The 15,626-nt window shown below is 43.4% G+C and overlaps 1 protein-coding gene across 1 annotated transcript in view; it reads left to right on the top strand.

Moving 5' to 3' along the window:
• The first annotated feature begins 547 nt into the window (after window positions 1–547).
• The window catches only part of COL4A6 (collagen type IV alpha 6 chain), an 83,660-nt gene continuing 68,581 nt past the window's right edge, over window positions 548–15,626 (top strand). Inside the window, exon 1 of the mRNA XM_065900242.1 lies at window positions 548–648. Within this exon, the coding sequence (XP_065756314.1) occupies window positions 548–648 (101 nt within the window). The remainder of the gene's footprint in view (window positions 649–15,626) is intronic.

Genomic DNA, 15,626 nt, shown 5'->3' with positions numbered 1-15,626 from the left:
TCTTCTTATAAGGGCACCAGGTCTTTCTGATCAGGGCTCCACCCTTATGACCTTGTTTAACTTCAATCACCTCCTTAAGCCTGTTTCTCCAGTATAATTATGAGGGGTGGGTGTGTAGCCTTCATTATGAATTTTAGGAGAATACAATTCAGCCCACTGGATACCCTAAACCATTTAATTAGATCAGACTCTCTGAGAATGAGACCCAGACATCAGTAGTTCGTAAAGCCCTCCAGGTGATTCCAATATGCAGCCAAGCTGAGAACTACTTATTTATAGCAGCCCACAACCAGCAGCATCAACATCACCTGGGAGCTTGTTAGAAAAGCAGCATCTTGGGTCTTACCCCTGACCTCCGGAACCAGAACCTGAATTTTAACAGGGTGCCCAGGTAATCCATATGCACGGTACATTTTGAAAAGCGCTGATTGAGAACATCTAACACGTTTGTACTCTAGAGCATCTTCCTCCTTCCTTATGCAGTCAAATATTTGCAACAATAGCTATGTGAGCCCTTCACAAACTATAGGATTATCTCAGATACCAGATGCTTGGCTGGGCGGTCTTCGGACAATTGCTGGATGGTACAGAGTACGAGGTGGTCTGCTGGGGTCTGATCACTCACTCAGGTGCCATGCGCATTGCTGGGTAACTGCCAACAATGTGAGTGAAGTGACCAGTTTGAGGTTCTCTTCTGAAAACAGGAGTGCAGTCCCCTCTTTCTTCCTGGTGATGTTTTTGCTACTGGATCGTTTTCACAGAATTATCTTCTCTCAAAACCATTTGCAGCCTCTTTTTCAGGCTATGAATTTCACCCCGTTGGCTTGCTCAGCCTATTATCACCAAAGGTTTTGATTATTAAGAGGGCATACACTAACCCAATCTAGATGTTTCCTATATGTACTGCTCATACTTAGCAGTTTCCATGGTTTCCACGTAAATCACCCTCTTTGTCTGGTCTTGTTACAACCTCATCATTAATTGCACGGTGATTGTTTTTCTTTGGTGCCAGCTACTCTGGGCAATAAGGTTTTCTTTGTTGTTGTAAAAATGCATTTTACTAGTTTCAGTTGAGGAAGGTGAAGAAGTTCTAGAGATGGATGGTGTCGCGATGTTTGCACAGCAACGTGAATGTACTTAATGCCGCAGAACCGTACACAAAATTGGTTGAAATGGTAAATCTTTTATGTCATGCATTTGACCACAATTTTTAAAAATAATGCATTTTACTAAATGCAGTGATGTGTCTTGGTTTGGATCCTGGAACAGAAAAAGGGCATTAGGATAAAAACTGATGAAATCTGAATGAAGAATGGAGTTTTGTTGTTAGTCTCACACCAATGTTAATTTCTTGGTTGTGATAAATGTACAATAGTTATGTAAGATGTGAACATTAGGGGAAATCAGGTGATGGAGGTGTGGAGTATATGAGAACTCTTTGCTACCCTGGCAACTTCTCTATAAATCTAAGATTATTCCCCAAAACAGGTTACTAAAATATTAAAAATTGTTTCTAGTCTGACGCATCATTTTGGAAAGGATGTAGGAAAGACCAGTAGAGCAATCTGACGGAAGACAACAAGAGCTAGAATCCTTTTCTTCTCCAGAGCTTTCAGGTCAAGCCCCTTAGAAATGATGGCAGCTGAGGATCAACAGAGCACCCCTCACCATGATATGGTCCTCTGCAAATAACTTGATCGGAGGGCACTTTTCCTTCAGGGCTCCAAGCTGTAAAAAGTTAATTCATTACTTCTGCGTATCTCACAGAGGCTCTTCATAGTACTATTTGCTGAATGTCAGTTCAGCATAATAGTTAAGAGTGTGGAAGCCTGAATTTGAATAGGGCTTCTCCCACTTTCCAACTGTATGACTGTGGCTAGTTATTTAACCTCTCTTTGTCTCATTTTCCTTATATACAAAGTGTGGATGATAATGGTACCTCCTTCATAAGACTTTCTGAGCATTAAATGAGAGCATCCTTATGAGGTACTTAGCACGGGCCTGACATACAGTGAATGCTGGGTGTTATTATTTATGTGCAGATACTATGTTGTGTTTTATATGCATTTATATTACATGTGAACCTCCTATCATGTCTCACTTTTATTTTTCACAGCTTTTAAATTATATGTTATATATACTACAACAAGTTTTAAATTACATTTAATATACAGTGTAGTCAAATCATAAGTGTACAGCACAAAGAATTTTTACAAAGTTAACACCCATGTTAACAGATCAAAATATAAAACACCATCCTCACCCCAGAAGTCCCCCATATGTCCCCTCCCGTTTATTACCCACCACAATTACTCATTCGTTTTTGTTTCTATTCAATTTCAGAGATCCTTCCTCCTCCATATTTCATAATTTAATATAATTTGGGGATGGGCAAAACGATAACACGGTTCAAAAGTCAAAACTCCACATTAAGAAAAGCAAATATCGTATATGAACGCATATGTGTGGAATCTAGAAAAATGGTATAGACGATCTTATTTGCAAAGCAGAAATAGAGACACAGATGTAGAGAACAAATGTATGGACACCAAGGGGGGAAAGGTGGTGGGGGTGGGATGAATTGGGAGATTGGGATTAACATATATACACTATTGATACTGTGTATAAAATAGATGACTAATGAGAACGTACTGTATAGCTCAGGGAACTCTACTCAGTGCTCTGTGGTGACCTAAATGGGAAGGAAATCCAAAAAAGAGGGGATATATGTATACATATAGCTGATTCACTTTGCTGTACAGTAGAAACTAACACAACATTGTAAAGCAACTATACTCCAACAAAAATTAATTTTAAAAAATCTCTACATTAGTTAATCTCTTTTTCTCCTTCCCTCTCTTTCCTCCAATATCTAATTTGAAGTAACATAGCTATTTTAATCTCTTTTTCTCCTTCCCTCTCTTTCCTCCAATATCTAATTTGAAGTAACATAGCTATTTATTTTTAAATGAGAATCACATGGCATTTTTGTCAGAAAATTACATGGATGGTAGTTTCTAAAACATTCTGCAGTACTTCACAGACCATTCAGTTCAACCAATATTAAGTGAGCACCTACTCTGGCAAAGCACAGTAGTGGAAAGAAAGGTGAAGCAAAGTCCCATCTTTAGATGCTCCAAGTCCGGTTAGGGAAACAGACCCTTAGACATAGAATTCTAGTTGTTCAATGCGCACTCTGAATATACAATAGAGGTGCAAAGTTCTGTGTGGAAAATTACCATTCACGATAACAACAAAAGGGAGAACCTGTAACATATTTTTTTGTTAGTAGTTCACCTAACAAAAAGTATATCAGACATTTTCCAGATAAAATTTTTGAATTCCATTAATGAAACATAAATGACCTGAATAAATCGTGGGATATACCATGTTGGCAGATGGGATGGCTTATCATCGTAAAGATGTCAATTTTCCCCCAATCTATCAACTCAATGCCATTCCCATAAAAATACCAGCAGGATGTTTTAAGTAACTTGAAAAACTTATTCTAAAATGTATATAGAAGAATAAATGTCTATGAATATCTAAGTCAATTTTGAAAAAGAACAGATGAGAGACTTGCTCTTCTACAGTTTGAGACGTCATCATCATCATAAACTGTAGGACTGTCACAGTAAAAGGCAAATAAGCCATAGGAATAGAACACAGAGCACAGAAACAGATGATAATAAGTACAGTACAATTTCACAGCAAGGGAAGGATGGATTGCTTGGTATTGGAAGGAGTGGGTCACCATGTGGCAAAACTTCCCAATCAGTGTGTCATACTGAAAGCCACAAATGGGTTATAGGGGTGTAGAGCTATTGATCCCCTTGACCCTTAGGATGGCCAGGCAGGACCTAAAGTGGCCAGAGCTCCGGTGGCCTCCATCTCTGGCTATGAGCAGCCCCATTCGTTTACCACATTATGCTTGGTGCACACTACCATATACTCTCTATGCCGTGACATCGAAAAGATTGAGAAGCGCTGCTATATGGAGAAAAATGAAGTTGCATCACTACTTCACATCACCTACCAAGGTGACTTCCAAGTGGATTAGAAGCCTAGATGTGAAAGGTAAAACTGTAAATGTACAATTTCTTTAGAGTTTGAAATGGTGTAGGACTTCATAAGTAAGACCCCAAACTCCAAAACGTAAGGTCAAAAACGTCATGAATTTTACTACAACAAACCTAAGACTTTCAATTCAATGAAAGGACACCATAGACAAAATTAACAGACAGATGATAGACTTGAAGGTATTTGCAATGCCTAAAACTGACAAGGCATTGATACCTAGAATGTCCGGGGGACTCTGGTAACTTATCAAGAAAAAGGCAGAAAACACAATAGACAAACGGGCAAAGCATATTTACAGTATGGACAGCTCACAGAAGGGAAAACTATATTGGCTAACAGGCACATGAAGAGATGATCGATCTCTCTAGTATTCAGAGAAATGCAAATTAAAATAGCAGAGAACAAGTTGTACTCATCCAATTGACAAAAATTAAAAAGTCAGATAACACCAAGCGTTTGTGAGCGTGTGTGGGGGAAAAGGAATTCTCGTGTATTGCTGGTGGGACTGTAAACTGGAATGGCTTTTTTTTTTTTTTTTTTTTTTTTTGCGGTACGCGGGCCTCTCACTGTTGTGGTCTCTCCCGTTGCGGAGCACAGGCTCCGGACGCAAAGGCTCAGCAGCCATGGCTCCCGGGCCCAGCCGCTCCGCGGCATGTGGGGTCCTCCCAGGCCGGGGCACGAGCCCGCGTCCCCTGCATCGGCAGGCGGACTCTCAACCACTGCACCACCAGGGAAGCCCTGGAATAGCTTTTTGGAGAGCAATATGGTGGCACTTTTTGATGGTAACTATGTATATATTCCTACAACCCAGCAACCTCACTCCTGAGTATATATCCTGGCCAACTTCTCCATAGTTCTAAAATGGAACCTTTATGAAGATATTTATCATAGAATCATTTGCTTATCACAGAATCATTTGTGTTAAGGGATTGACGGCAAACTAGGTTGTCCATCAGTGAGGGAATATACATAGAAAGCAAGCTGAATGTATACTATGCATACTAACAAGGATTAGGAGCAAATACCAACATAGATCTTAAAAACATTCTCATGAAAGGAGAAATAGAATGATCTCTACATAGCCCAGTGACATTTGCTTGAATTTAAATACACACATACAGGGCTTCCCTGGTGGCGCAGTGGTTGAGAGTCCGCCTGCCGATGCAGGGGACGTGGGTTCGTGCCCCGGTCCGGGAAGATCCCACATGCCGCGGAGTGGCTGGGCCCGTGAGCCACGGCCGCTGAGCCTGCGTGTCCGGAGCCTGTGCCCTGCAACGGGAGAGGCCACAACAGTGAGAGGCCCGCGTACCGCAAAAAAAAAACCAAACAAAAAAAACACATACACACCAAAGGTAGGAGACAGATAAAGATGTGGATGTAGGTGATGTACACGTAGGTGTAGGTGTAGATCTAGATGGATATCTTGAACTGACATCAAATACATTCGAGAAATTTCCTGTGAGGGGACAAGAATGAGAGTGGAGATTTGGATGAAGGAAAATTTAAAAATAGAAGGATGGGCCTTATATGGACTAATGATTCTGTTTTGCCATGAACTGAGGGGTGTGACTAATCCAGCTCTCTATAGCTGAATTCCAAACCAAAAAAAGTTGTTTCAAGTGTTAGGAAAAAGGAGACGTTAACTCCAAGCAGGGAAATACGAGAAGTGTTTTTGGAAGAGGTCAGATTTGCGTTGAGCTTTGAAGGATGGCTAGAACCTTGGTAGAGAGTTCTGGAAGAGAAGGGTATTTTTGGCAAGGAAACCACTTGGTTGGAAGCCCAGGGTGAGAGAGTACAGTGTGGATTTAAGAATCAGCGAGGAGACTGTTATACTTGGAGTCTAGGGCAGGTAAGGGTGTTTAGGGGAAAAATAAGCCTGCAAAAAAAGGTGGGAACTGAATGAAGGGCCATCAATGCCCAGTTAAGGAGTACAGGGGGGTTAGTTGCGAAAGTAATGGGGAGTGATTTACAGTTTTGAGCGGAGAAACAATAGGATCAGACTTAGGAAGATTACTGTCCAGAGTGTTAGATTGTGGCCATGTTTGACTGGACACAGAGAGGACTCCAGAGGCTGTTGTCATTATCCAGGGGAGAGCTGATGAGGGACGGAGATAAGCTTTGGTATTGGTCCCTAAGGGGACCAATAATAGTGCTGTGGACATGGACTTGGGAAATTGACAGGACCTGAGAAATAAATTAGAGCGATGCCTCATCTTTATAGAGGAGGTGGTAGAAGCTGTAGGTGGTGGATGAAATCACCAAGAGACAGGCAAGAGGCTCTGGGCAGAATGGAAGGGACCAGTAAAGAAGATGGCGACATGATAAAAGACTAGAGAGTCCAGAGTATAGAGCAATGAAAGCCAAGGAGAGGGTTTCAGAAGGGAAACGAGTACTTAGCAATGACAAAAGCTGCAGAAGGCCTATGGGATTCGAATGTAGCAGGGATCACTGGTTACTTTCCAGAGAGGACTTTCGAGACAGAAGAGTTGGCCGGCCCAGATGGCCTGGGGGTGGGGAGAGTGGTAGGAGAGGAAGAGTGGAGAGTGGCGGCAATGAGTGATGTCTATCAAGAGGTCTGTTCTGGAAGGGTGATGGAGAGATGGAGTGGTCAGAGCAGCGGAGGAAAGATTTTTCTTTATTTTTTTAGCATCAAGCAGATGAGGGTACATCTTGAAGACCAACAGAAAACAACCAGTCCAGAAGATAGAAGGGGAAGAGAGGGTAGTTACAGGAGTAGGGTCTCAAGGGATGGGAGGGTTCCTCTGAGCCCTGGAGCAGCCTACCTGGCCATGCTCATTGAAAGCTAGCCTTGCTGTACCTTGATTTCCACCTTTCCCCTAATCATGCTCCTTTGTTTTGCCTTTGGGAGAGCATCCCTCTCCCAGATGACTTACTAGAGCTTTCCCCTGCCCCCCTTTTACACCTCCTCACTTATTTTTCCTTCCGCTGGGTTCCAGAGACTGGTTGAAACTAGACTAACAAAGAAACCTCTCTTTGTCAGTCAGCAAGTTGAGAGAAGTGATTAGCTGCTAGGTTCTTAGGCCAAAGGACCTGCAGCACTCAAAGCCTTGAAGGGGAAAGCACTTGAAGGTCTGTTTACCACTCAGCTTTAGGGGACAATTGTTGCTACTCTTGGCTACAGGCTTCACTGGGGACTTTATCTCTGCAGAATTCTCTGTTAACTTTTTCTGAAAGATTGCCAGCACCAGATCTAAAAGCTTTTAAAATCCTCATAAAACCAGAGAATGAAAAAAGTGGTGATGGATGGAGAGGTATGGGGGGGCCATGGGGCCTCTCGCCCAGATAACCTCCCCGGGCCAGGCCCCTGGACAGGCCAGCTCCATTTTCATATCTTTTGTCCCCCAGGTCCTAGGGTTTGGCTCCTTTTGCTTTCTTTTCCAGCTGCTGCTTCCTTCCTCCCCAATTTTCCACCTGGATTCCTCTCAGAATCCTCTCCTGATTTATCCCTAACTCTGCTTTCTCTGGGAACCAGATTATTGTTTTAAGCTGTTTAAAGTGCTTTCATTTCTCCTATCTCTAAGGGAATAGTTGGGCAGAGTGAAGTATAACAAAATTGTAAATGACACTGTGGCAGTGGGGAAGGTACAGAGGACCAAGAACTCGGACAAAACATGTCTTCAGTGAACTTTGAACATGGGAGCTACCTGCTTCCCTACCCACACATGCCACTGACTCTGTCCTGGGCGTTGGCACCATTATCTTTGCATCAGCCCAAACCATCTCCCTTTGAATTGGATACTACACCAAGGTCGTGTAGATGTGGCGTGACATCGCTAATGGTCTGGTGGATTTCTCCACATTTGGATCACCAGGTTGCTCTCTCTGGCTCCAGATTTGTCTTGACAGCCTTGACTCAAGTACTAAATGCTGTGCATAGTTCCTAGCTATAGTTAGTCCAGCCTTCTCCCTTTGAGCCAGGCCCAAATGATCTAGGAAGTCATCTGTTTATCAGAAATGGCTAGCTCCCCTCCGGCTCACTCTCCAGCCTGGCCCCCAAGATCAGTTGTGTCAACAGTGCTTTCACATCCTCCTGTTGGACCCACCCTTCTCCCTCACCCCCAGTACTTCTGATGTATGTGCCAGCATCCAACCCTGGAAAACCCTACTACCTGCTTTGCCAGGGCTGCCAAGTACTGTTTGAGGAAGCTTCCCCAACAAAAGTACGTTCTCTAGTGTCGGCAGAGCCCTCAGAGCTGCTTGGCAGCCCTTCACACTTTTCTAACAATTGACTTCCTGCCATGGCCTCCACAGCATCTCCTTCCCGCCCTTTGCCAGTCATCCTCAACCTCAAATACCCTCACTCTCCACCTGCAACCTCGCTTCCTACATTTATTGAGAAAACTGAGGTCAAGTTGAAATGGACTTTCTCCACTTCCCTCTTTCTTACCAAAACTCATCCCGGCTCCTTTTCTTTATGCATCCTTCTCCACTCTCTAGTTTGGAGGGATAAAATGTGCTCCTCTATCTTCAAGACAGACCTATCGACAGCCCTTGGGTTCAGAATCCTATCCCTTCTGCCTTCCTCTGCCTTATGGTATATTCATGTGTGTACATAACTAGTCTCTCTGACCTGGACTGAGTGCACCTCAAGGGCAGGGACTGTTACTTTCATCTGTGTGCTCCCAACATGTGGCACCATGGCTGGCACACAGTAGGCGCTCCACAACTCTTTTCTCAGTTGATGAGTTATGAAGGGACGATGTAGATTGACTTGAGTTCTCTGTCCTTTGTGCATCTACTTAATTGGTTAATAAGTGTGCCACTGGGCAGCAAGACGGATGAAGGGAAGAGTCAAAAGGATTCAATAAGCTCCAGATCCAGGGCTTTGGGTGGAGTTACATGACATTTTTGTGGGAATTTTGGACCCAGAATTGACCTGTCTCTTTATAAAGGGAGTAGCAGAAAGAGCACCAGACTGGGACTAAGAAGGTCTGGCTCAGCTGCTCAGAAGCTGTGTGGCAACGGACAAGTTAATTCACTTCTGGGCTCAATTACTTCTCTAGTACTTTGAGATGGGGTTATTCTGAACATTCAGTGGAGTCGTGGATGTACAAACACAATTGAAATCTGAAGCGCCTCTCCAAAGCAAGCTTGCAGCTTGTTTCTGATGCCACTAATAGCTCTGGAGCTTCTACTCGTCACCTATACTGCAGCAGCCTCCGCCAGCACAGCCCGTCTTTCCTGTTGCACACAGAGCTTGATTTCATCTCAGCTTCCCATTGTCCACCACGTAAAAGGAAAATATATCAGAAATGTGGAGCTTCTCGCCCTCTAGACCCCCTTCCCCTCTCCTTTTTGGCCTGTGCACGGCTGTGCGGATGACTGGACTTGTCCATAGGGACTACTGCATACAGCCAGCAGGGGGCGCTGTAAGTCATCCCATCTTCTTGAATTCAAATCCATGGCTGGCTGGGAGGTGTAGGGTAGGCTAAGCCAGAGTACCAGCAAGCCCTACCATTTTAGCAGACTCCTGTGCCTGCGGGCATGTGTATTGGGGTTGGAATGCCTATCTCTTTATCTGCGTGGGTGTGGAAATGAATGTTCCTCTGGTTCTAAACGAATGCAGGGGTGTGGGCCTGCAGGAGAACAGCAGGGAGACTAAGTTGTTCCTCTCCCTCCCCTGCCCTGCCCTCCCCTTTCAGAGCTCCCTGAGTTCTTTGGCAATGGGGTCCTAGCAGATTTCTTTGATCCTATCCTCCTTTTTCTCCTTCTGTTTAAGGAGCAGTAATTGGTTACTCCCTGTTACCTTCCACCCCCAAAACTTGAGGGCTTCTCACCAGAGATTTGGGGAAGCCAACACTGATCCAGAAGCAATCAGCTCACACAAGCTCAATATTGGACCAAAGGTTGTGTGGTATATCAATGATGGGTAATTTATTATGTCAGAGAAAAATGCCACAAGTATCCCTTTTCTAATGGAGTAGGTACACTACAGCAAAAATTGCTGTAAAGTGAATTTCTGGCAAGACCTGTTTCACTTTGAGTTTTTACTTATAAAACCATGGCTATGTTTTGCTAGAAAAAAGAAAAAGATTGGCCCCAGGTTGTAATTAAACCATGTGTTTTAAAATAAACCACATTTTTATTTATTTATTTATTTTTGTTGGAGTATAATTGCTTTACAATGGTGTGTTAGTTTCTGCTTTGTAACAAAGTGAATCAGCTATACATATACATATATCCACATATCTCTTCCCTCTTGCATCTCCCTCCCTCCCACCCTCCCTATCCCACCCCTCTAGGTGGTCACAAAGCACCGAGCTGATCTCCCCGTGCTACGCGGCTGCTTCCCACTAGCTATCAGTTTTACATTTGGGAGTGTATATATGTCCATGCCACTCTCTCACTTTGTCCCAGCTTACCCTTACCCCTCCCCATATCCTCAAGTCCATTCCCTAGTAGGTCAGAGTCTTTATTCCCGTCCTGCCCCTAGATTCTTCATGACCATTTTTTTTTTTAGATTCCACATATATTTGTTAGCATACGGTATTTGTTTTTCTCTTTCTGACTTACTTCACTCTGTATGACAGACTCTAGGTCCATCCACCTCACTACAAATAACTCAATTTCGTTTCTTTTTATGGCTGAGTAATATTCCATTGTGTATATGTGCCACATCTTCTTTATCCTTTCATCTGTCGATGGACACTTAGGTTGCTTCCGTGTCCTGGCTATTGTAAATAGAGCCGCGATGAACATTGTAAACCACATATTTTTAAACGACAATAATAGGATAAGAGGGTAGGTCCACATCCTTTCTAAACTATAATGACAACCCTGTGCTGGACCGTCAATTTGCTCCTACCTTTCACAGCTTTACACTCTGCCCCTTGTTTCATTCAATTTTTTATCTACTGAAATCTCCTCCTCGTGAACCTGTATTTACTTAAGAGCTTACTGCCCTGTGAGCCCAGCAAACAGGGGTTTTTGAAAACTGGGAGTTTGGTTACTAGGGGTTTTTTTTCCCCCGAAGCAAAGCTTAGTCCGTGGAATGAACCCTCAGCCCCTTTTCACGTACATTGTCTCAACTGATGCTCAAAGCAATTCAGGAAATAGGTAGGGCAAGTAATATCCCCATTTTGCTGATGAGAAAACTAAGGCCGAGAGATGAATTGGCTTTCTCAAGATCACACAGTTAGAAAGTGAGGGCAGGAAATAGAAACTTAATCCTATGATTCTGCTTTAAACAGGCGAATTTTCTGTTTACTAGAAGGCTTTCTTAAGAGACTTGTGCCATCAAATCATACACAAGTTGCCCTTCAAATTCTAAGGAAAACAAAATTATGGTAAGTTAAGTATTTCAAATTTTTCCAGCGTGTGTATTAGTTTTAGGTTAAATTCATCCTAAGTAGATAGAGCTGTATTTATTTTCTCATGCAGTCTGGAAACTCAGCACACACTTTATAGTACAGTGGAGCTCTTTGTATAGTCTGCGTGTATATTTGAAGGGTTATGGGGACTCATTCAACCATTTGTAATGGTTACAGAGGTGTTTGGTTGTTCTGTTTTTATTTTTGTGGCCAACTATTGGTCATATTTCCAGTTTCATTTGATTTGGGGTTCTTGACCACCCCAATTATAATACTATTATCACAAAAGAAAACATTTTTCTGGTTTCTGATGTAGTTTTAGGAACATGTTATAGAGAAAAGGGAGACCTGAAAATTCTTCATCAACTTATTTGCCTCTATCTAGCAGCCGTCTCTGCTTCATCCTATTTGAATAATTATTAGCATTCCCCAAGGGCAAGGGAAAATACGACACGTTTAAAGACAAAATTACCAATTTCTGCTCACCACGATCATCAAATTAGTACCCTGTGCCTGTACTCCCCCTTCCACCCCTAATTGAATATGCTAGCATTAGGGACTCGTAGCACATCAGAATGTGTCTACGAGAACCTAGTAAACTGTCCATTGCCCACAGACCAATCAATAAGGCCACTTTAATTGTGGAACAAGAAGGAATCTTCCATCTTTTTAAGGTCTAGGATGTGCTACCCCTTGAAGTGCCTTTTGTGACTTAATTAATTAATTCTGTTAAGCGAGTTTCTATTAAATAGTACCTGTTCCAGTGAAAAGATTGGGAAAATTGAGATGAATTGTTCCAGTATCAATGAAAATGAAAATATTTTCTGCCCAGAGTAGCTCTCACTGCCCCTCTTCAAGTGGGTTTGTGCTTCTGTTGATACTTTCAGGGCATTATTCAATGCAGAGAGGCAATATAAGCTTGGTAGAAGAAGCAGAGGATTTGGTATCACCTAAATTGGCTTCACCAGCTGCTTACTGTGTGAATTCAAGCAAATTCCTTACCCTGTCTATATTTCAGTTTCCTCATCTGTAAGATGCAGCTAATACCCACCTGTCAGGGCTGTTTAGAGGATTAAAGGAGACAGGTTAAATGAGACGGCACTTAGTATGTGTTTGGTGAAAAGAAGGTTATTATTATGTTTTAGAAGAGAACTGTGAATAAACAGGTAGAATGGAGGGCTGCAAAGCCTTGCCTAGCAAGAGTTAAACGTTAGCACTCTGGGAGGTGTCTTTCCAAAAATTTAAACATGCTGACAACAGCCAATGGGATGGGTGTGTGTGTCTTTGCAAACAAAACATGTAGATGCGTGTCTTCATGCCTGGGCTGGCTGCTTCAAACACTGATTATAGCTTAAGAACTAGAAAATAAATGTGTTTTCATTTGGGTGTTGAGGGCGACACTCTGATACTGCTTCTCAGCTATGGCAGACACCGAGAATTTTGGGGGTTCTTTCTTTGGTAGACACCAATCACCTATTATTATTATTATTTTTTTTTTGGAAGATGGGAAGGGTCACTGGCTGTGCTGGCGAATTGTAGGTGATGCTAACATTATCAAGCTGAACCAGGGCTTCCTGGGCCACCAAATGGATCTGTGTATCTGTATAATATGAGTCTTTATCTGCCGACTTTAGACCTATTCTTCACCTGCCGGTGTCCTTTCTCCGTTATTTACTTCTGCAGACAGCGCTAGACCATTAGTGCTGTTACCAGGAGAGTGGATTGTAGGGCTGTACGGATGGCTGTTTCCGTTTGTCGCAATAGAAGGAGCACAGAGTTGATGCGGAGGCCCTGATACTCACTCTGCCACTGACCAGCTGTGTGAAAGTAGCAAGCCTCATTGACTAACCACTTTGTAGCTTGGTGCCCTCCACCTACTTCACAGGTGTATTGTGATGCTCCAAAAGAATGGTGAAAGGAATAGTGTTCTGAAGTTTCTTAAGTAATCTGCCCTTGGGGGGTATCGTTGTTAGTTTCCTGCTTACCACATATTTCATGGCTAGGGAGAGATCCCAGCTACTTAGGCCAGAATCTGTTAAGTTCTTACACCCACTCCGCCCTGGCCTCGTAGCTGAGATGGGAACCCCAGCTGAAAAGTAGGGACAAATTGTAGAATTCAAGCCACCTGGTCCCTAGGCTGGAGGTCAGGAATTTCTGCTCCCCTTTTCCCAAAGGCCACAAGGGATGTTTCGGGATGGCAGCAAAGTCTTTTAATCTCATTTTGCCCCTAATGAGACTTGGAAGTGGCCTTCTCAAGGATTCCCATGTGCATATTTAATTCTGTATTTTCATTCATTCCACAATTGTGCTTCTTCCACACAACTATGTTTTGAGGGTCTACTGCACACCAGACACTGCATCTCTCAGAGATACCAGGGCAAACAAAGTCAGTTGAGCTCCCTACCCTCTCAGACTTTCCAGTCTAGTGACAGAAACAGGTGTTGAACATCTCCCAAGATGGTCCGAAGGTATCTTAATCCCCACCTCTCCAGAGGTGGACTCTCATCTTCCACCCAAAACTTCCTCCCCTAAGCTTCCTCATGTCAGTGAAGAGATCCACTCGGTCGCCCAATCAAGAGACTCGGGAGTCCTCCTTCACACCTCCCTGTCTTACCCACCAATTCCAATCTAGCATCAAGTCCTATCATTTTTAGCCTCTGAAATATCTCTTAAACCCATCTTGTCCCTGTCTTCACTGCCATGAACCTAGTTCAGGTCACCATTATTTCTCTCCCAGAGATCACAACCTCCTCACTGGGTTCCCTGTCTCTGGTCTTGCTGCCCCATCCACTCCCTTCCACTTGTGATGTGTCCAGAGGTGATACTGTATGAACTTGAGTTAGTCCCTTTCCCTTTCTGGGCTTCAACTTCTCCATCCTGAACTGGATGATTGCCTAAGTCTGGGGCAGCTCTCTTTTCTGTTGTTCCGTGATCAGATGTTTCTTGCTCGTACTCTAGTGCAGCCATCCAGACTTCCAGAGAAGATATTGATACACCTGGCCCTCTGGCTTCTTGGTGTGTGTATTCATTCATTCATTTCTCCATTCAGCAAACATTTACTGAGCACCCACTGTGTATGAGGCACTGTAGTTAGCACAAGTGATTCAGTGGGAAGTAAGACACAGGCCCTGTCTTAAAGGAGTTCAATCTCTTGGAGGGGGGGTATGGACACAAATAGACAATCTAGCCCATTCTGTGGAGGGGGGTAATCATGAAAGTTTCCCTGGAAGAGCTGATATCTTGGTTGGAGCCTGAATGATAAATAGGAGCTAGCCAGGAGAACAAAGGCATGTACAAAGGCCCTGAGGCAGGATGCTGGGAGAGACTAAAGCTAGACCGGAGAATGGCAGACCAATTGGGAGGCTGTGGCAACACTCTAGGGGAGAGACAAGGAAGTCCTAAACTAAGACCATGGAGGCAGAGGAAAACGGACAGGTTTCAGTTATATTTTCAAGGTGGAATTGACAGTCCTTGCTGGTGAATTGGATGTAGAAGATGAGGGAAAGAGAGAGGTCATGGAGGACCCTTGGGTTTTTGGCTTTATCAGCTTTGTAGATGGACTGCTATTTACAGAGTTAGTTCCATTAACTCAGGAGGAAGGATCTGGTTTGGGGAATGAGGCTGGGGAAAAGATGATTGGTTCAGCTTTAGTCTTGTTGAGTTTGAGTTGGAATATCCAGGTGAAGAGGTCTGGTAAGCCATTGGCTATAAGGATCTGACACATTGAGAAGAGGAATCTGGTCTGGAGGTTCAGACTGGGGAGTCATTAGCTTGTAGATGAGGTCCCTTTGAGGAGATTGAGCAGACCCTGAAGAGCTGAGTGCCCAAGAGATCCAGGACATCAGTGCTAAGAGGGGAAATGCCCTCCCAGATGTGGTGTGCCCATTCATTCCTGGGCACACATCTCTGCCCCAAAGAGAGTTTCACAATGTTGTCTGTGCATTGCCCACTTATACTTAAGAGAAGGAGCATTAAGTACCCAATTATAACTTCTCCATTTTACCATAAACGTGCCTTAAAGAAGAGAGGAAACAGATACGTTCATGCTATCTACCAGGTGTGTTACATTCACTGACTCAAATGCTCCCGATAACCCTACACTAGAGCTATTATTTCTTGGAGCCCTTAGAAACTCAGAGTAGTTAAGTCACTTGCCCAAGGTCACATAGCTATTAAATGGCACTAAGATCTGACTCCAGGTCTGTCCTACTCTAG

Source organism: Phocoena phocoena, chromosome X (genome assembly GCF_963924675.1).
Source record: "Phocoena phocoena chromosome X, mPhoPho1.1, whole genome shotgun sequence".
In the NCBI taxonomy this organism is placed as follows: domain Eukaryota; kingdom Metazoa; phylum Chordata; class Mammalia; order Artiodactyla; family Phocoenidae; genus Phocoena; species Phocoena phocoena.
This window is presented reverse-complemented; position numbering and strand designations above follow the sequence as displayed.